Here is a 23,094-nt window from a genome sequence, read left to right on the forward strand (position 1 = left end):
CCAGAAGGCAAAAAGATGGGAAAAGGCACAGAAAATCTATTTAATAAACTATTAATTGAAAACTTCCCTAGTCTATAGCTAGAATCCATTAAGAACTCCTAGAGGTGATAAACAAATTTAGCAAAGTTGCAGGGTAAAAAAAAAAAAAAATTCACAAATCTGTAGCATTTTTGTACTCAAACAATGTACTTAAACAATGAGTGAATGGAGGCAGAAATGAAGAAGTCAATTCTATTTACGCAGGAATCACAAAAAATTAAATATCTAATAATAAATTTAACCAAAGAAGTAAAAGATTATTCCCATAAAGATAATTTAAAAACTGAAGAAATTTAAAAAGATAACAAAAACAAAAAATGGAAAGACAGACATCTCTTATTCATAGATTGGAAGAATCAACAGAGTTAAAATATCAATATTACCCAAAGTGATCTATAAATTCAATGCAATTCAAAAGAAAATCCCAGTAACATTGTTCAGAGAAATAGAAAAAACAATAATAAAATTTGTCTGGAATCATACAATAACCTATTTGCCAAAGCAGTACTATACAAAAAAGGTAAAATTGGTGGTACCTCACTAACAGACTTGAAAATATATTATAAAGCCATAATAACTAAAACAATACGGTACTTGCACAAAAATAGGTACACAAGACCAATGAAACAGAATAGAATCCAGAAACAAACTCAACAACATGTAGTCAACTGGCTTTTGACAAAGGACAAAAGAGAACCCAGTAGAGAAAAGACAGTCTTTTCAACAAATGGTTCGGGGAAAACTAGATTCCACCTTCAGAAAAATGAAATTGTACTCCCATTTCTCACTATAAGAATTAACTGAAAATGTATTGAGGACTTAAAGTTCCAAACCATAAAACTACTAGAGGAAACACTAGAGAGACATTTCAAGATACTGGAGTAGGCAAAGATTTCTTGAATAAGAAAGACCTCTAAAGCAGGAAGAATGATACCAAAAATACGAAAATGGAATTACATCAAACTTAAAAGTTTTTGCACAGCAAAGGAAAACAATAGGATAAAAAGACAATCCACAGAAAGGGAGAAAATATTTGCGAACTATAGTTTGGATGAAGGATTGATAACCAGAATATAAAAAGAACTCAAGCAACTTGTCTCCCCAAATCAATAATCCAATAAAAATGGGTAACTGACCTGAACAGACAACTCTCAAGGAAGACATTATGAATGGCTAAAAACCATGAAAATGTGTTTAATGTGTCTTATCATAAGGGACATGTAATTCAAAACCACACTGAGATATCATTTAACTCTAGTCAGAACGGCTATTATAAAAACAACAACAACAACAACAAAACAAACAAATCATCCAAAAACAGAATAACTAGTACAGGGGAGTCATGGACAAAAGGGTGTCCTTGTGCACCGCTGATGGGATGTAAATAGGTACAGCCATTGTGGAAAATAGTATCGAATTTCTTCAAAAACCTAAAAGTTGAACTACCATATGACCTAGCAATCCCCCTACTAGGTTATATACCAAAAGGACAGGAAATCATTCAGTTGGAGAGACATTAGCACATCTGTATTTTTTTTCTTTCTTTCTCTCTTTTTTTCAAAAAGTGACTAAAGGGCACGTGCACTGGTTTGAGAGAAATACAGAGAGAAAGAAATAGAGAGGGAAAGTGAGAAAGCATAACCCCATGGGAGACAGTCATTAAACTATCCTTTATTCTCTGTTTGGGATTTTAGGCAGTTATACATACACTCCCAATGTGTTTTTAAGCCACCAGGTCTGGGACTTGAACAGTGTAGTCAGCTATGTGGTATCCAGTTGCCTTAACCACCATACATGTGACTAGCCTACAACATCCATGTTTATTGCATCATTATTCATAATAGCTAAGTCATGGAGTCAACTTAAGTGCTCAAAGACTGATAATGGATTGGGAAAATATAGTACATACACACAGTAGAATACTACTCAGCCACAAAGAACAACAAAATCCTGTCATTTGACACATAGTGGTCAACTGTAGAAGATACAATGCTAAGTCAAATAAGCCATACTATGAAAGACAAATACTCTATGCTTCCACTTAAGATACACCCAAATATCAGCACTATGTAGTAGAAACTGAATGATTTTAAAGCACAGAAATCGAGGCAGTAATGGTAGCTGAGGAAGGACACTTAGAAGAAAAATAGGGAGGCAAAGCACTAATGGCACAAAGAAATGTGGTATTATCTGTTGAAGATATTTTGTAGTCTTTTCAACTATACTAGGGAGAAATGTTCACCTGTTGAAATATCCATTTTGTAAGACAAATAATAATGTGATTAAATGTATAAAAGAAAATGAAATGAAAAAAAAATAAAGGGAAAAAAACAAAGAAGGGTTGGGGAAAGGTGGGGAGCAGGGGTCTTTAGAAAATTTATAATAGACACAAGAATGGATGCAAGAAAGGGGAAGAAGCTATGGATATTATATCACAGTAGAGTAAAATATGGACAATATGTATTCTAAAAAAAACTAGTAGACCTATTAACAAATGTACACAACCTAATGCAATGTTTAATAATGAACAATAAAGATGAATATGGGGGTATATCTTAATTTGATTATTGTGTAATATATACATGCTTTAAAAATTCTATAGCCCACAGAGATATATACTGATTATAACTACACGAAAAATCAAAGTTAGATTTCTAAAAAAATTCATCAAATGTTACACTTAAGAGCTAAGAGTCAAGAGATCAGCCAAGCTAAGGTGGCACAATGGTAGGGCACTGCTCTATGACCCTGGAGCCACATAGGAGGCCCAGTAGTGGATGCTGAACTGACCTAAACAATGGGGCATGCCTGCCCCTGCCCATGATCCTGACTGGCTGAGAGGTCAGAGCCAGGGCTGTAGTGTGGTGAGAACCTGCCAAGGGTACCGGTCTCTCTCCTCAACTCCTTTCCCTCTCTTTTTCTCTCAAGAGCAAGAAAATAAACTAGATGTATATATGTATACACACACACATCAGTTCTGTCTCTGTCTGCTTATTTTTTGTATATAGATATATATATATATATATGTATAGTAGTTAACTGTAATCTCCGTGAAGCTGAGAGAGGAGGATTTTGAGCTCAAGACTGTCTTGGGGTAACAAGACTGTCTTAAAAGAAGCCAAGTGTGGTAGCACTTAATTATTGTATAATGTATACATACTAATGTAATGTGGTCCCAGCTGGGAGGCTGAGGAAGGAGAATCTGGACATGGCAAGATCCTGTCTTTAAAAACACAAGAATAGTCAAGAGGCTCACTGAGCATATATTTTACCTTAATAAAGAAGGAACCACAAATTATATATAATGAAGTGTCTAGGTATAAACTCTACTGATGCCTTCAATTTACTTTGTAACATATATGTAAAACATAGGATGAACTGATAAATGGGTAAAAGCACAATAAGAAGGATAGATACAGTAAATGGTAATATGCGAGATCTTAAAAAATTCCAAAGAAGATGCATATTATGGGAAAAAAGTGCATCTATTTCAAATCTGTTTTTGCACCATAATGAACATGTACTGTAATTCCATTTTTCCATGAGCTTTCTGAAGTCTCATCATATAGCAAACATTGGGTTTCAGAGAAGTCATGACATATTTTTCTGTACAAAACTGCACCATGACTATTTTGACAACTCAATATATAGTTAATACAGTAAATACAGTATATTGTTAACTGTAGAACCACAATGATAGCTAAAGAGTGTTCAATCTCTGATTTTTTTAACTGCTATAATGATTAAAATTTTTATAATGAAATGCTAAAAGAAAAAATAAATATTTTGCTCTATCTAGAAGAAAGTTATTAAAAAGTTTTAAGCAGTAGTAGTATTTAAGAATATCTGCGGACTAGAAGTTGGTGTAATGGCTGTGTTACTGGACTCCCATGTAGTCGACCATGGTTTGAGTTCTAGACCCGGTGGCTTAACTCATACCGGATACATGTGTGTGTGTGTGTGTCCAAGATCCCGAGAGGAGAACAGAAGAGAAGGGATTGTGGTGTGGCCATACCCCTGGGGGGTGATTTCTCGCTTTCTGTCTCTCTGTCTGTCTCTCTCTGTCTTTCTGGTGAGCACATGTACCTTATAGCAAAAACCTCTCCAAAAAAAAAAAAAAAAGTCTGAATGGGGTTAGCAGGGAGCATTGAGGTTAAGGTGCTGGACTCCCACATGGTCGACCACGGTTCAAGTCTTGGACCTGGTGGCCTGAAACTCACTCCAGTTCATGTGTGTGTGTGTGCCCAAAATCCTGAGAGGAGAATGGAGGAGAAGGGATTGTGAAGTGGTCTCCGCAGGGGGGGCACAGATTTCTTGATTTCTGTCTGTCTCCCCAGTGAGTGTGCAACCCCTATAGCAAAAATCTCTCAAAATAAAAAAAAGATCTGTATGTTAGGGACCAGCAGGCAGTATGGAAGTTAAGGTGCTGGAAACCACATGGCCATCTGTGCAGTTAAAATCCCTGACTCAGTGGCTTAAAAATCATGTTTAGTGCATGTGCATGCATGTCCAAAATCCCAAGAGGAAAATGAAAGAGGAGAGACTGTGATATAACCATTTCCCTTTCCCTCCCTTTCTCTCTCTCTCTCCCTCTGGTGAGTGCGTGTGCCATATAGCAAAAACTAAAAATAAACAAAACAAAAAGAATGGTGGAGTGTTAATTGGCTGCTTCTAAAAACATACAGCACATTTTTTATATATCTGAAAAGAACAAAATGAGACCACCTACCCTCTATACCAGAAAAACATTTATTACTGACCTTTTTCCTTTTCCTTTGCTTAGTTTTAGCCGAGTCTTGTCCAGCACTTCCATTCCCTAGAGATCCTGACGTAGTTTTTGCAGCATGCTGTGATCCAGATGATGGAGCTGTCGGTGTAGGAGGAGGTGTGTTCTCAGGGGAGTCTGGGCAGGACTTCATGCAGGATCCCTGGCCAAGGAGATAATACTGTGAAATGAAGTGACTGGGCTTTCTACTAATATTAGAGTTTCTTTTCCACCTCATGAATGTAATACTATTTACAATTCACTAATGTAAAAATAACGTATTTATTAGTCCACAAAAATTATGGCCCCTCTCCCTTAACTTACTCCCTTATGGGTCTAAATATATTATTTTTTTTAATCTGCCTAATCATTTAGATAAAAGCAGAATTATTCACATATAGTTTCTAAAATTTCTACTGATTTTGTCAAATATACACATTTCTACTTGGCATTTTCACTGGTATTTTAAATTTACATATCTCAACCAGAGACACTATACTTTCTCCCCAAACTAAGTGCCTTTCAGACATTATTTATGCCCATGGTAGATCATTGTTTTCCCAGTAATTCAAACTTAACGCCTCAGGATAACTACAGATTTTTTGAACTTTTCTCACATCTATCTCTTTCCTTACTTCTTATTATCCTTTATATCTATCTGGTTTCTTTGGCCATAACTCTGTTCTTTCTTTAATGTACTTTAAATATTTGAAGACTGTTGTATTTTATAGCCTTGCCTCTTCTATGGTGAAACACTCCAATTTAATTCAAAACAGTTTTGATATGTTTTCATATTCCTTCACACTCCTCCCGCGATCACTCTCCTCCAGATCCCCTGTGTCAATATCTATCCTATAGAATGGTGCCGAAAAACTAAAACAACAAAATCCCTTAACAGTTTATCACAATATTGGCTCTGAAGAAATTCATAGGCGCTCTATGGTGGAAACTGAACGATTAGAGGATACAGACGCACAGAAAATGGTTATGGATACTGGAGACAGTATGGGAAAAGGGTGGGGGATGGGGGAGAGTGAAAGGAAAGAAAGCAAGTAGAAAAATAGAGAGGCAAAACATTTGAGGGACACAAAAATGTAGGATTGTCTGTTGATAATAACGTGTATGATATCGTCAACTGGACTGGTGAGAAGTTTGTTCATGTTGGGCAAATTCATTTTACAAGCTGTAGTGATGTACAGTGACTGAATGTATAAATTAAAATAATAATAAAATTTAGAAAAGAAATTTATATAATAATATAAATAATAATATAAAAAATTTAAATATGTCCTTTTCAGGTATGGTATTATTAATCTATATTTTTCTCATTCTATCAACCACATTATCTACTGGCCCACAATGCTCTGCAGCATATTTTTTAAAAATTATGCTAGACTTTGCAAACTGCCTTACTAAAACTCAGACACTGGTTTCCCTGATCTGCTTGCCTAGAAATATGAACAAACAAGAGGGAATAAGGCTAATCAGACATGACTTGTTCCTGGAAAAACAAGACAACTCCAAGGAATCACTGTTTTCTATATGTAAACTATGGATTACGAAAAAAGTTCTGAGACTAGCAGATGGCATAATGGTTATGTTGCTGGAGTCCCACATGACCATCCACGGTTTGAGTCCCGGATCCAGGGCACATGTGTGCGCTCAAAATCCTGAGGGGAGAATGGAGAAAGGACTGTGGTGCGGCCAGCCCCCTGGGGGGAGATTTCTTGCTTTCTGTCTGTCTTTCTGGTGAGCACACATGCCCTACAGCAAAAATCTTTTTTTTTTAAGAATGATTTTATTTAACTTTATTATTATTATCATTATTATTTTCCAGTTTGATTAGAGAGACACAGAGAGAGAGGGGAAGTGAGAAAGCAAGCCACCAGGTTGAAGACTTGAACCGTAGTCAGCCATGTGGGAGTCCAGTGCCTTTAACCACCATGCCACTTGCCAGCCCCTGCAAAAATCTCTCTTAATAAAAAGAAAGAGAGAAAGAAATAAATATAAAAAATTAACTTTAATTAACTTTTAATTTGCTAATCTAATAGAGGAACCTAAGCTTAAATAGCTCAGTTCTTTATATGGTTAGTGCTCAAGAATAATGCTCTTTAAAACACAATATACACAATTGTGTGTGTATATATGTGTGTGTATATATATATATATTTTTTTTTTTTTTTGAGAGGTTTTCGCTATAGGGCGCATGCGCTTGCCAGACAGGCAGAGAGAGACATAGAGACAGAAAGCGAGAAATCACCCTCTGGGGAGATGGTCACGCCGCAATCCCTTCTCCTCCGTTCTCCTCTCAGGATCTTGGGCACGCACGCACATGCGCCCAGTGTGAGTTTTAAGCCACCGGGTCCGGGATGTGAACCGCGGTCGACTACGTGGGAGTCCAGTGACATAGCCATTACCCTAACTGCTAGTTCCCTATATATGTATATTTTTGAGAGGTTTTTGCTATAGGTCACGTGTGCTTTCCAGAAAGACAGAGAGAGAGACAGAGACAGAAAGCGAGAAAGCACGTCCCCATGAGGGTGGCCACGCTGCAATCCCTTCTCCTCCATTCTCCTCTCAGGATCTTGGGCACGCACACACATGTGCCCGGTGTAAGTTTAAGCCACCAGGTCCGGGACTTGAACTGCAAATGACTATATGTGAGTCCAGCGACACAGCCATTACGCCAATTGCTGGTCCCAATACATTGTAATATTAAATCCATCCTTAGAGTTTCCAATTCTATCCACTGTATCTTCTTAGAATATCCTTTTGAACTTATCACTCTTTAGTCAAGAAGCTTTCTAGTAGGAACCAGATGGTGGCACAATGGTCAAATGAAATGTTCTCTGAGCCAGTCCAACATGGGAAGTTCCTGGCTCAAGTCTGAAAACTTTCCTAAGTATACCAGGCATATACTTGCCCATGATCCAGGACTGGCTAAAGGCAGGGACTGAATCATCACATCAAGATCCAGTGAGGGGGAACCAGCAGTTGGCGTAATGGCTATGTCGCTGGACTCCCACGTAGTCAACGGCAGTTCGCGTCTCGGACCCGGTGGCTTAAATCTCACGCCAGGCGCATGTGCGTGCGTGTCCAAGATCCCGAGAGGAGAATGGAGGAGAAGGGATTGTGGTGTGACCATACCCCCTGGGGGGGGATTTCTCGCTTTCTGTCTCTCTGTCTCTCTCTGTCTGTCTGGCGAGTGCATGCGCCCTACAGCGAAAACCTCTCCAAAAAAAGAAAAAGATCCAGTGAGGGATGTTGTCTTGTCTTTGTCTCGGTCTCTCTTGTTTAGGGATGGGATAAATAAATAAAATTAATAATAAAAAAAAGAAAAAGAAACTTTCAAGTATTCCTTAGTAACTATAGCAGTAAATACCCTATACAATCTGGGACTTAATTTTCCAGTCTAACTTCCTACTGTCCTTTCTTAATAAGCCTTTTGCTAGAATATTTCAGCCAGAGTTGTTTTATTTTTCTTTGTATAATAGTCTTATGTTGCTTTTAAAGCCTAAAGTAGAAACCAGCAGGTGACACAGTGGTTAAGGCACTGGACACCACCTGGCTGACTGTGGTTTGAGAATTGTGCCCGGCACATCTGTATGTGTGCACAAAATCCTGAGAGAATGGAATAGAAGGGATTGTGGTGTGGCTACCCTCCCCAGGGGTGATTTCTCACTTTCTCTCTCTTCAGCAAGTATGCCTTACAGCAAAAACCTTAAAAAAAAAAAAAAAAAGCCTAAAGTAGTCTCTATGCTACTACCCTTCTCATCAAAATTCTTTCTTTTCAACATTCAGCTTTTTCTTATTTTTTTACTGTAACTGAAGAGTTTTTGCTTTTCCTTTTCTTTCTTTTTTAACCTTTACATTTCTGTCTGGGCCACTCTTCTGTAAATTAGGATATGCTACTGAGAACCGCTTGTTTGTTTCATAAAAACATTTCATCTCCCTAAACGCCTATATCAATCTTCAGAGTCCCCCTTCAGACTCAATTTTGTATAGCCCTTGATGTTCAGGCACTTGCTGCTGGTTGTTGATTAGTAATGGTGATGTGTAAGAATGCTATCTGAGTGGCCATTTTCTTTGTGCTTGCCAGGTAATAAAAGGCATGGGTGAGATTTTCAGTCTTGCTGAATGTTCATTTTGAATACTATTCAAAGGGGAGGAGTATTTGCCAGGCAAGGAAAAAGCTTGAGGCTTGTACTAATATTTCATTAGGATGCTCTCTGACACTTAATGCTCCCACCTTCCAGAGAGCTCAGGAAACTCAGCACATATAGGTCATTTGCCCAGCAGTTTGTTCTCAGTTGAGAACAATGACTACGGTTGCTGATCATTTGCCCTTGGTAGCTTGGCCACCTTGGAGAACCAAGAGAGGAGGTGAAATAAAGTTTGCCTAGCTATGCAAGCAATCACGTGAATATTAAGAGAAAACTAGAATTGATATATTCATGGTAAATTTCTGCAATTAGAAATGTTACAACAGGAACTAGCAGTTAGCGTAATGGCTATGTCGCTGAACTCCCATGTAGTTGACCATGGTTTGAGTCCTGGACCCAGTGACTTAAAACTTACACCAGGCATGTGTGCGTGCATGCCCAAGATCCCGAGAGGAGAAAAGAGGAGAATGGAGGAGAAGGCCATCCCCCCTGGAGGGTGATTTCTTGCTTTCTGTCTCTCTGTCTCTCTCTGTCTTTCTGGCAAGCGCACGCGCCCTACTGCAAAAACCTCTCCAAAAAAAAAAAGAAATGTTACAACAAATTTGTACAATGTTAATGGAAAGCATGCTTTAATACATATTTATAAAGTGAACATACATCAAAGACATTTTAAAGGGTATTCTTTGACATCGTAATTTGGATTTGTAACATAAAGAAAACAGTGTTTAATCAATGAAGTAATCTTTAGGGACTTTTAAAGTATGTTGACTGATAATGATGTATGACCTTTTCCAACAAAAAAAAAATGGATTTTTAATGGGCACCAACATTTCCCTCCCTACTTGGATCCCACACCAATCTGTTTCTCCAAGGAGCATAAAAAAAAGATGTCAAACTGACTTTTGGTTTGTAATACTATGCTACACAGTCATATATTATAATATATTTTATAAGTACCTAGAGAAGAGATTCTTAAACGTGGGGTCAATAGGGTTCAAGAGATCCTTTAGATCCACAGAATGACTTCAGAGAGTCTATAAATGACATGAAATTGTATGCAAAACTTGTGAATGTGTTTATGAGGAAACAGTTTATAGTTTCCAGCAGATCCTCAGAAAAGTCTGTGACTTAAAAAAAATTACAACTTTTTTTTGGGACAATTTGAGTCCCCACACTTACCTACAGATATCAGTAGGGAACATATATCTGTAATAAGGTATAGATGTAAAACAGACCTTAGCCATTTTTAGGTTATACAATTTCACCAAACTTGATACAAAACTCACTTCACAATTATACATACAGCTGTTAACCTTTTTTTCTATAGTTACGTGATTGAATTATATGAATTTTTTTTAAGTAAAAAAGGTCACATGTTAGCAAATATAGCCAACATATTATATTATGATTGTGGTTTTCAGACAGGTGCTAATTACAGAGAATATTCTATAAACTAAGAGTGGTGCCCAAGTGCTATGTAAAGCCTTGAGATGGGCAAGAAGACCTTACAGTACTCATAGGTGTGGACCCAGCAGCTCAAAGTAGATGAGAAAAAAATATGATTTTTCACATGATGGGGCCAATCTAGATACTGAAAACAAATGAAACCAAGCTTCTTTAAATTATATGTAGAGATTAATCAATAGCTGAGATGGAAGGCTATCAATAAATGCCAGAAATTATTATTATATTAATGATAATAACATTTTCTTTCTTTCCTTCTTCCTTTTTTTTTTTTTCTTCTTCTTTTTATTTTGGAAAGGTTTTTGCTATAGGGAGCATGCGCTTGCCAGAAAGACAGAGAGAAACAGAGAGACAGAAAGCCAGCAATCACACTCCCAGAGGGGATGGCCATGCTGCAATCCCTTCTCCTCCATTCTCTTCTCGGCATGCACGCACACACACCTGCTGTGAGTTTAAGCGGTCCAGACTCGAACCCCGGTCGACTACATGGGAGTCCAGCGACACAGCCATTACACCAACCACTGGTCCCAATGATAAGAACATTTTCATCTTTTGAGGAATAAAGAAATAAAATAACTTCCCAAGATCAGTCAATTATCAAAACCTTCACCTCCCACAGAAATAAGAAGTGCTCTGTAACTCTCCCTCTTTTGCTGAAGGGTTAGGAATGCTGAGTGAGGTAAGAAAAAGGTGGAAAAAAAATCATTATATTAAGTGGACTCTCAGGGCCTGGCATATAGTAGGAATTCAATAAATATTTGTTTGTATGTTGAATATATTAAGATTCCTTGACTGAAGGTTATCTATTCCTACATAATCTTTTACAAAGAACTACTAATGAAAAACCAGAAATGTGACAAAACACAGATACATGGGGTCTTTGAAAGGTCATGGAAATAGATATTATGAAAAAAAAATCATCCATGGATTTAAAAATATTTTTGCACCAAAATACAATAATTCCATTTTCCATGAACTTTTTGAAGACTCTGTATGTTAAAGATGTATTTATTAATACTTACCTCAGCAGAGTTGTGATACTGAATGAAGGTTGCAGAAATGGCATGGCTGAAGGGATCTCCTGCCTTGGTTATCATGTCCTGCCTCACAAGAAGAGCCAGATCCACTAGCTAGAAGTTTAGAGAAATTAAAATAACATCACATAACTGGAAATAATCATGAATGCCACTGAAGCGTAAAACCTAAAAGCGATACATTCCAAATGTTATTGATAATACTGCCTGCCCAAGTATATGCTTGGACATGAGCACGCACTTTTAATGACTGGTGAATGGACTACTCATGAATAGAAATGATGCATTCTGACCTCCTACGAGAGTGGTTCTCAAAATTTATTTCATATCACTAGGAAGCATTTAAAATACAGATTTCTTGGCTCCAAGGCCAAAGATCCTAATTCAGTAGATCTGTTCAAAGGGTGTAGTCTAGGAATTTCCATTTTGAGCAGGAACCAAGAGAAGGCTGATGTTTTCTGAAGACCACACTTTAAGAGACTCTTGTGGAGGCCAGTGATTCCAGACCCAGATTTGCTATGTGCTCAGGTGACCTTAAACACCTAAAATAGCATTTTTCAAACCTCAAAAGGAATCTTTAAATAAGACAGATGTGGACTCAGAGTTCAATGTCAAAAAAGAAATACACAGTTATTCAACTTCTGGTTAGGATAAACTGGGCAAGAAACAGTCTTTTTTATTCTAATACACATTAGAGCTGAGGATGTAAAGAAACATAATTGAAATAAATTCTAGAAAGTCGTATGTCCCAGCAGAGAACTCATGGTTGTTTTCAATCCTGGTACAGTGGCAGGTGGAAGAACTGACCATGCACAGAGATGAGAAACCAGCCATATGTGGCCTAATGAGACAGATTGGAGTACTTACCTGTGCCACAGTTTCATATGCTAAATATGCCAAAATTTCCATAGCAACAACATTGGGTTTTATCTCCATACTGCTGCAGTCCAACCAGTCTCGAAATTTGGAAGCTTTTTTGTCTAGCCATTAAAAAAAAAATAGGATACAAAATTCAATTTCTATAGTGTTTAAATGCTACATAATGCTAGTACAGAATGAAAACTGTCTCCTGATAATTATTAGCTATATTTAGGTATTTTAGCCCCAAGAAACCCAAGTTATAACCTTCAGTAACAAGGCAACACAGTGGTTGTTTTCAAGAAATCGCTTATGTTACACATTTGGATACTTTTTTGTATCTATATTATATGTGTGTATATATATATGTGTATGCTACATCACTTAAGGTTGAGAACTTATTACACTGCTTCAAAGTAAGTTATCACTAGCCATAGCTTGTTACCACAGGGAATTAATTGCTTGGTGTAACTTTAATTTACTATGGTGAAATAAAAATCCTGCAAGCTAAAACCTGTAATGAAAAAAGGAACACCCAGAAACTGTATTTCTATGGGCTGCCTGTAGCCTTGTGGTTAAAGGAGCCAGAACCCACATGGTCATCCATGGTTCAAATCCTAGCCCTGGTAGCTTGAAAAATATACCAGGTATGGGTGCACATGTGCTCAAAATCCCGGCAGTATGGAAAAATGGAAGACATGGGATTGCGGCATAACCATGCTTTATTGGAGGATATTCTCTCTTTCTCTTTTTCTGTCTTACTTGGTGAGTATATGCGTCTTCTGGAAACTGAAGAAAAAAGAAAAGAAACTGTTTCTAATACTTTTCGGAATGTGTCTATCATTAGAATAGGCTCAAAGTTGTGAATTTAGAATTAAATAAAAAGAGCTGATATCTGGTCTGATTTTAGGCCTATGGGTACATTTTCCTGATTATGAAAATGTCTACATTCTTATGCCTGACTCTTAAAACAATCCAGACTGACTCCAACCTGTCTTTACATTACTTTCCCATTAGACCATCACCTGGCTTTTGACGGGGCCATGCAGGCAACACAAGCTGGTAAGGATGCTGCCTCCCATTCTAAGGCAAGGCCTGGACTGGGAAGAAACTGAGGCAAGGCCCGGTTTACGAGCCCTCCCTTGTGTCCTTGAACTGGCCGGTATTCAATTTCTCTGCCGTGAGTTTTACTGTTATTACGGTACCCTGCAAGGGTAAAACATCACCCCCAACCATTGCAATAAAGCCAATTAGTGATCTTGTAGGAATGTGGTTCCCTAAGACTGACATGAGGATCAGGAAGTTTAAGACTCCCCCACCTGTCTGTTTTTAAGCCAAAATTAACATATAGATTAAGTTAGTATAAACCAAATTAGCATCAGAAGCATATGTAGACTAAGTTAGTTTAAGGTTAGTTTTACTTACATACCCCTTGTTAAAGCTACAGGCCAAAGTTAACTCACACTAGCAAAGTCAGCACATTCACCACATAACAGAGACTCAGAGATAAAACAAAAGAACTCACTATTGACAGACTCAACAAACAAAATGCAGGAACCCACAGATTTATTAGAGGAAAAAGCCTGGATGGGACAACAGAATAAACAAAGCTGAGGGCTCCACAGAAAGATTAACCATTTTAGCTGGGAGCTCTTATCTAAAGCAACAGGTAGCTTTCAACTACAAAGAGTTTCTCATCTATGTGCTGTTGACTATGAAAAACTGCTAATAAAACATCCTGTGTTGTCTCCGGAGCTACAAGATCATCTTCCTTTCCCATATAAGATCATAGACTCATCCTCTATTGTTGTAATGTATAGATAGTCCATATATTAACTGTGTCTTTACTTAGCAAGACAAGATTTCTATCTAGGTCTTTGCAACCAGCAACGTTATCGCCCTGGCCCGGGACTGAAGTTGTCAAACATCCTGCAAGCCCCCTCTTCAAAAGACTCTTCCCAGTAATCAAGATCCAAGAAGAAGATACAGCAGACAAATGGACTTCCTCATCCTGAGAACTGTGATTGACTTTACCTGAGCTAACAAGACAAACAGCATGTTTTATAATTATTGCTTCCATGCTTTGTATACCCTGTTCCTTAGAGTAAATCTTTTACTGCCCCTCACCCATTTACTTGCATGTATCACATTTTCAATAAAAAGGCACGATGATTCCTAGCAGTTGTCACTCCTCAGAGAGCGATCTTTGGGAGTGTCCGGCTAAGGACGTGCATGAAAAGCATCGAGGCCTTAGTCTTCCTTTCCAGCGCCGCCTCCGTCGAGATAGCCCACCCACGCCGAGGCTGGACCCCGGCAGGCTTTGAGAGCAATTCCTCTGTGTTCACTCCAGCTCCCTTCCTTCACAGAATGCTCTCTTACCACTCTCCTCACTCATGTGAATCCTGACCTTCAGGTCAAAGGCATACTGCCCCACGCTAGTCATTTATTGGCCACTTAACATCATCACATATCCTTTCATGCTTGCTTATAATCTCACAAACCGTATTCTAAGTTCTCTGTGGGAAAAGACCATGCCTAAGGACCTTCTACTACATACCTAACAGTAACAACCACTTATGGAACCGTCAGTTAAATATCTCTAAATTGCCACAGTGCTAAGCAGAGTCTAATTTGATACAGGGCCTTCACTAGATGTTACTAATCACCTAGTAACCTAGATAGAAAAGATTGATAGTAAAGATTTTGGCAAATCTATAAAATAATCCTTTCTTTTAAATCCACCGATTGATTATTGCTTTGATTAATCTGGCCCCACAGATCTATAAACGACTTAGCAATAACTCAAAGCATGAGGTTTTGATCCTTATAGATAGAATCTTCATGGATTCCACATAGAGAATAGTTTTCTTTTAAATAAATCACAGAAGACATTAAGTCTGCTATCGAAGCACACATTCAGACCTGTCAAATGTGGCAGAATTATGATCCTCCCTCTTAAAGCTATCTCCCTAAAGTAACCAATCTTCCAAATACTCTCTGTCATGCAGCATTCCATCTAACTAGTAAGCTGCAATAGCTCACAAACACTTGTTTAACATCTGGGGAATATTTCTTAAGTTAAAGTTAACAGGCAGCAATTTGGCAAGATCAATAAAGTGTACTTTATTCCTTTTCCCTTTGAGAGATTGTCAGCAACATGTGAAGAAATATTTTGTGACTGCACTCTAAACAATTTATTTAAAAGTAAGGGAAAACAAGAGATAATAAATGGCTGATGGCCTGGCCCTGCAGCCTACTGGTTAAGGGAGCCAGATCCCGCATGGTTGACTACAGTTCGAATCCTGAACCTAGCAGCTTGCCAAACACATCAGGCGTGTGTGTATGCATGCCCCAAATCCTGACGTAAATCTTTTACTGCCCCTCACCCATTTACTTGCATGTATCACATTTTCAATAAAAAGGCACGATGATTCCTAGCAGTTGTCACTCCTCAGAGAGCGATCTTTGGGAGTGTCCGGCTAAGGACGTGCATGAAAAGCATCGAGGCCTTAGTCTTCCTTTCCAGCGCCGCCTCCGTCGAGATAGCCCACCCACGCCGAGGCTGGACCCCGGCAGGCTTTGAGAGCAATTCCTCTGTGTTCACTCCAGCTCCCTTCCTTCACAGAATGCTCTCTTACCACTCTCCTCACTCATGTGAATCCTGACCTTCAGGTCAAAGGCATACTGCCCCACGCTAGTCATTTATTGGCCACTTAACATCATCACATATCCTTTCATGCTTGCTTATAATCTCACAAACCGTATTCTAAGTTCTCTGTGGGAAAAGACCATGCCTAAGGACCTTCTACTACATACCTAACAGTAACAACCACTTATGGAACCGTCAGTTAAATATCTCTAAATTGCCACAGTGCTAAGCAGAGTCTAATTTGATACAGGGCCTTCACTAGATGTTACTAATCACCTAGTAACCTAGATAGAAAAGATTGATAGTAAAGATTTTGGCAAATCTATAAAATAATCCTTTCTTTTAAATCCACCGATTGATTATTGCTTTGATTAATCTGGCCCCACAGATCTATAAACGACTTAGCAATAACTCAAAGCATGAGGTTTTGATCCTTATAGATAGAATCTTCATGGATTCCACATAGAGAATAGTTTTCTTTTAAATAAATCACAGAAGACATTAAGTCTGCTATCGAAGCACACATTCAGACCTGTCAAATGTGGCAGAATTATGATCCTCCCTCTTAAAGCTATCTCCCTAAAGTAACCAATCTTCCAAATACTCTCTGTCATGCAGCATTCCATCTAACTAGTAAGCTGCAATAGCTCACAAACACTTGTTTAACATCTGGGGAATATTTCTTAAGTTAAAGTTAACAGGCAGCAATTTGGCAAGATCAATAAAGTGTACTTTATTCCTTTTCCCTTTGAGAGATTGTCAGCAACATGTGAAGAAATATTTTGTGACTGCACTCTAAACAATTTATTTAAAAGTAAGGGAAAACAAGAGATAATAAATGGCTGATGGCCTGGCCCTGCAGCCTACTGGTTAAGGGAGCCAGATCCCGCATGGTTGACTACAGTTCGAATCCTGAACCTAGCAGCTTGCCAAACACATCAGGCGTGTGTGTATGCATGCCCCAAATCCTGACAGGATGGAGACATGGAGGAGAAGGGATTGTGTGACTACAATCCATTGGAGTGTGGTTCTTTTTCTCCCCTTCTCTCCATAGGCAGGAGAGTACAAGTGCAATTAAAATAAAACAAATAAAAGGGAAAGGGTCACCATTAGTAATCAGTCAGATCACATTAGAATAAGTAGCTTCTTCCCTAGATTGTAAACACTGAGGATAAGAAGAAAAATTCTAGGAGAAATGAATGAATGAATGAACGAATGAACAACTATTTCTTAAAAATGAAAACATAGGGTCCAAACACATAGAGGTCCATAAACCACTTGCATTACTGGTATTCTACCAACAGCTGAGGATTTGCTAACCTAATTCCCCAACCCCAGCCCCAACCCTCGGCCATCTGGAGAAGCCTTGCTCCAGAGAACGACTCTTCCTGGGTATTGATGGTTTTACCAAAGGAGGCACAGATATCCCCGTATCCATCAAACGGTGAGAGGGCCTCTTTCCTTCTCCTTTGCTCCTTTTCTCAGCATATCAGAAAGTAATGGATAGTCTGAAAATTGTCTTAATAGCTTAAATAAAATCTTGAAGAAAGGCCAAAAGTTTTAGTATTATCAACTTTCTGACACTTAATGGGTTTTCATTCTGTTCAGTAACACAATGTTTTAGAATGAAAACTTAAGGTTAGTTTCACATACTTTTTATCTTTATCAATGATCTCTAACAAAATTTAAGTTTCTTACAAAAGTTCATTCTGCCATTCCAGAATACTATTTTGTGATTTCTACTTCATCCTTTCTTACCAGTCTTTCTACTACAATCTTTCCTTCCGTCTTCTATAATGCTCATTCCACTTTGAAAAAATTCTTCTGCAAACAAAACCTCTTCAGAATCACAGTTCTTAACATTAATTGAAATTAGCCTTCCTTAAAGGGCATGGGTTTCCCTGGAACCTTCCATAACAGGGGTTCCTTATTTCCTTCCTTCTAAACATATTTATTAGCTACTTTTTGTCTGTCTATTTATTTCCTCATATACCATAGTTACTGGAGGCAACAGCCTCATTTTCTTAATTTTCCATAAGGAAAAATAAAAATCAAGTAGACTGATAGCAGACAATGGAATTGTATTTTTTAAAAATTTCATGTATTTGTTCATTTATTTTAATTTGAACAGAGAGAGAGTCAGAGGGAGGGAGGGAAAAAGGAGGGAGAGGGAGAAGGAGAGGGAGAAGGAGAGGGAGAGAGAGAGAGAGAAAGAAAGTGAGAAAGCAAGCCACCAGGTCTGGGATTTGAACTGTGGTTGACCATGTGGGAGTGTCCAGTGCCTTAACTATCACATCAACTGCTGGTCCCAAGGAACTGTATTTTAACAAGTAACTTCCCAACTAAACAATAATTTAAATATGGAAGAAAATAAAGCCATTTTAACTCTAAAAAATGAGTGCTTTAAATACTTCAAGACAACAATGAAAGTTTAGATGCTTATCCTTTATAAAAGTTTTTTAAGTCAGGAGCACTAGCAGGTGGCATGACAGTTAAGGTGTTGGACTCTCATGGTTGACCATGGTTCAAATCCTGGACCTGGTGGCTTGAAAATCATGCCAAGTGTGTTTGCATGTGTGCCCTAAATCCTGAGAGGAGACAGATGAAGAAGGTACTGAAGTGTGGTCACCCTGCTGGGTGGGCAATTTTTAACTTTCTCTCGGTCTCTCTCTGGTGAGCAAATGTGTCCTATGGCAAAAACCTAAAAATAAAATAAAAATTTTAAGCCAGCAATGTATATTTAGGTGATTAAAAAAAACAAAACAGTTTGCTATACAGCATGTGTGCTCGCTGGGGGTCAGGGAGTGGAGAGAGAGAGAGAATGTGAAAGAGAAAATGAGAAATCATCTCCTGGGGGGGTTGACCATGCCATAATCCCTGCTCCTTCATTTCTCTCAGGGTTTTGGGCATGAATGCACATGTGTCCAGAGTGTTTTCCAAGCTGCCTGGTCCAAGACTTAAAAATAAATAAAAAACCAGTCAATCCAATTGAGTGTAGAAAAAGAGGAGAAAACAAATTTAAAAATCACAGTAAACTTAAGCACAAAATAAGATAGCATATAGAAATCCAAATTTATCAGCAATTAAGCATATATAAATCAAACTCATCAATTAAAATACATAGAGACTCTCTGATCAATTAAAAAGAAAATCTAGGCACAGTTGTTCATAAAATCAATCATAAAATAAAAGATTGAAAAGTAAGGATTGGAAAATGACTTACCAGACAAATTTTATTGGGTTGTTGGAAAAGTCATGACGTTATTTTTCTGTTTTTCTATGCAAAACATGTGTCATGACTTTTCTGACAATCCACTAATTAAAGAAAGCTTTGGGAACCAATACTAATAACAGGCTAAAAAAGACTTTAAAGGAAATGATCAACTCAATTTAAAAAATGGGGAAATAAACTGAACAAATAACTCCCTAGGAAGACATAGGAACAGACAAAAAAACATATGATAAAATGCTCAACATCCCTCATAAGGGAGATGTAGATCAAAACCACAATGAGATACCACCTGACCCCAGTCAGAATGGCAAAGATAAAAAAAAAAAAAATGGTAAGTGTTGGTGAGGCTGTGGTGAAGGAGGAACTCTCCTACACTGTTGGTGGGAATGAAAATTGCTCCGGCTACTTTTGAGAACAATATCAAGGTTCCTCAAAGATCTACAAATAGAAATACCATATGATCCAGCAATTCCACTCCTGGGTATCTGCCCAAAAGATAGAAAAACACTCATTTAGAAAAACACTTGCATATCCATGTTTATTGCAGCATTAATCACAATTGCTCTATGGCAGAAACTCAAAGACTAGAGGCTAGAGGAGCAAGAAAAATGGTTAGGGATACTGAAGACAGTGTAGGAAGAGGGTAGGAGAAGGGGGAGAATATGAAGAAAGAAATTAAGGAGAAAAATAGAGAGGTAAATTCAGAAATGGATGATTATCTGTTGGTGATAATGTGTATAGTATCTTGAAATGGACTGAAGTGTATTCATGTTGGGTAAATTCACTGTACAAGCTAACTGATGTATACTGTTTGTATAAAGTAAATTAAAAATTAAAAAAGAAAATGCCTGACTTAAATAAATATAGAAAAACACAAAACTGGTGAATTTGATCAAGGTCCTAATGCTACAGCTTACCCTATAAAGTTACAGACTCACAACTTTAAAATGTACCAGTAATTCCAGTGACACCTGTGATCAAATACTTAAGAAGACAAATATGGCAGAATCACAATTCCTATAGACTGGTAGTTTATCAAAAGAATGAAAGTAGCCTAACACTCAAATCAATTTATAAACAATCTTCAAGTTTGTTGACTCACTTAGACTAAGCATTGTTAGCCACAGTATTTTGTCATATAAAACAGATTTTCCCACCTAGGTTTCATAATGAAGCACCTATGGATGTCATATAAACAAATATTTTAATGGACAAAATCCATCCCCTCTAAAGAAAAAAAAAATTAAGGATAATAAGAGAAAATGGCAGGTGACATGGTGGTTAAGGCACTGGACTCCCACATGGCTGACCGCAGGTTGAGTCCTGGACCTGGTGACTTGCTTTCTCACTATCCCTTTCTCTTGCTCTCTCCCGGCCAAATTAAAAAATAATATTAAATAAATAATTCTTTAAAAAGGATAATGAAAAGAATTTATTAAAGTTCACTGAAAAATGAAATTAAAATATCAGTTTATTTTGGTACAAAAAATGCTGAAACTCATGAGTAGTTTTTCATAATATGCATTTTCCATGAACTTTTTGAAGACACATCAGACTGTTTATATTTATTTCATATGGAAGGGGAGGGTATGTATTTTTAATGTACTACAGTTTCTCATCAAGTTAAGAAAATGAAATAACTGAAAATCTGATTTTCAAACAAAAGCATAGCAGGAGACTTTAAGACCTAATTTTAGTGTGAAATAGCACTTCTATTCCTTTAAGTAAATTAAATTTAAAATATGATTTGAAAAAATAGTTCAATTGCACTAAATGTTACTTTATAAACTAGAGATTTATACTTATAAAAGACTTGAATGCCATATTTAAACCTAAAAATTACAATACAAAAACCTCTCATTTGCTGAAATTACCATGATCTGAAGTGTCATTTACTTAATGCTTCGCAGATGTACGATGCCAATTGTTAGTCAGATTGGAAAGTATATTTAGTTACAAAAAAAAAAAACCTTCCAAAACATGTTTTCCTATATTTGACTGACATTTACACTGGACGTTATTTGAAATGTGTCATTTATTTGCACTTTATGATCTATAAATGTAGCTCTCATTTTCCTTTTCCAAATCAAACACGCTGTTATTGTGAGCACATAATAGCATTTCGTTTAAAGACACCATTGTTCCTGCAATTCCTCAGACAGGGTCATGTGCAACTTTGTCATGTTTTTAACTGGACTTTTCACCATACTTTCTCTTTGACCTTTACCCTGAGAGACTTAGTCATCAGTCACTGTTGCTATAAAGATGTTTGCTACGCAATTCAGCCCACTAAATGAGTCTATGTACTTTTAATAATCTAGTGTGCAGTGATGGGAAAGTACTAATTTTACCACTAGGTATGAGTGTTATGAGAGTATGAACTAATGACTTTGGCAAACAGTGACACAGCAGGAGGTTAAAGACAAAAATGGAACAGACCATTGATATGTTTCTTTGTGGTAATATAAGTATGTGTAAAAAGAAAGTTTGGTAATTATAATTAATATGGGGGCTTTTAAATGTCATGACTGGACCATTCGATTCCAGTATAGGTCAAGTATAGTAATAATACTAGTGTAAACATGACTAAGAAACTGAAAAAGAAATTAAAATGGGAATACTAAGAAAAAGGGGATTTTTCTGACGGAAAGTAGTATGAATTACTAACCAGGCTCTCTGGATATTACTAGAACCCTTTAAAATCTCTTAATATTACTAATTGCAAAGCTGTAGAACGAAGTAAAATCTTTAACAGGCTTCTACACAGTGCAGAGGTTACTGGTGTAATAGTTCCAACTATGATACAGTCAGTCCACCGATTTCTAAGAAACAGAGATCATGTCATACTTTAGTCCATCTGTAACACACAATCTTTTATACATATAATTAAGCAAACTTAACGCTTACTTACAGAAACTTAATTGGCGACTTTCACAGAATTCTGCATACTGAGCTGAATCCATAATTCGAGTTTGTCTTTCTGCCCTCTAATAGATAAAAACAAAAAAGACAAAAAACTTTTAAAACAAGTAAGCTATTTATATTTTCACAGGTAAAACTCGAAACTGATGTACCATTATTTTCCTTTCCACACTCTGAGCAGTTTAGTTATCATAGATACATGATACATGAAATTAAGATAAATAATAAAAGTTATAAAGTTTCTTTCTTTCGATAAAGCTAATTATTTTCTGCTCCTTTGTCACTAATCCTAAAATTACTTATATTTGAATTTTTTTTGTTTGCTTTTGCCAGATGGCACATGCACTCGCCAGGAGAGAGATACAATGCCTCTGAAGATGGTGTGGTCATGCCGCCATCCCTTTTCCTATATCCCCATCCTGTCAGGATTTTGGACATGCACACACATGCATCTGGCATGTCCCTGAAGCCACCAGGTCAAAGAATCAAACCGTAATCAGCCATGTGGGATCCAGCTCCCTTAACTGCTAGGTTATAGGGCCAGCCAACCCTAAAGTGAAACGACATACTTTCTTAGACTATGCTTTCCTAAGTTTTCTTACTTATGCCATGCTTATGAAGAGAAAGAAAACTGTGAGGGGATAATAAACCAAATGGAAAATAGTTACCATGTATTATTGCATATCTGCTTTAAAGATATAATTTTCAAATGTTAGAACGGGAGTCAGGGAAAAGAATACATACATCTTCCCTTAGAACATGGAGTCAGAGTTAACAAATCCATATTTTAAATTGCAAATAAAATAGAAAAAGGTAAACACAACACAGAATCTTTAATCTGAGTCCAGGTATGATTCACAGTTTAGTATAGTTTCGTTCGTGGGTTTTCTGATTCAGTATAGCAGATGTTTGCTGCTTCACTGTCCCACAAGAAGTAGGATAATTATAATTCACCCATAGTTTGGTGG

At 37.3% G+C, this 23,094-nt stretch overlaps 1 protein-coding gene across 1 annotated transcript in view; it reads right to left on the reverse strand.

The window, feature by feature from the left end:
• Window positions 1–23,094, reverse strand: part of SUPT3H (SPT3 homolog, SAGA and STAGA complex component) — a 449,785-nt gene that overhangs the window by 98,616 nt on the left and 328,075 nt on the right. The window contains exons 7-10 of the mRNA XM_006149071.2: window positions 22,116–22,191; window positions 12,333–12,445; window positions 11,454–11,561; window positions 4,800–4,967 (exon numbers count right to left, since the gene is read on the reverse strand). Of these exons, the coding sequence (XP_006149133.1) occupies window positions 4,800–4,967; window positions 11,454–11,561; window positions 12,333–12,445; window positions 22,116–22,191 (465 nt within the window). The remainder of the gene's footprint in view (window positions 1–4,799; window positions 4,968–11,453; window positions 11,562–12,332; window positions 12,446–22,115; window positions 22,192–23,094) is intronic.

This window comes from Tupaia chinensis, unplaced genomic scaffold (assembly GCF_000334495.1).
Source record: "Tupaia chinensis unplaced genomic scaffold, TupChi_1.0 Scaffold000252_1, whole genome shotgun sequence".
NCBI classification, from domain to species: Eukaryota; Metazoa; Chordata; class Mammalia; order Scandentia; family Tupaiidae; genus Tupaia; species Tupaia belangeri.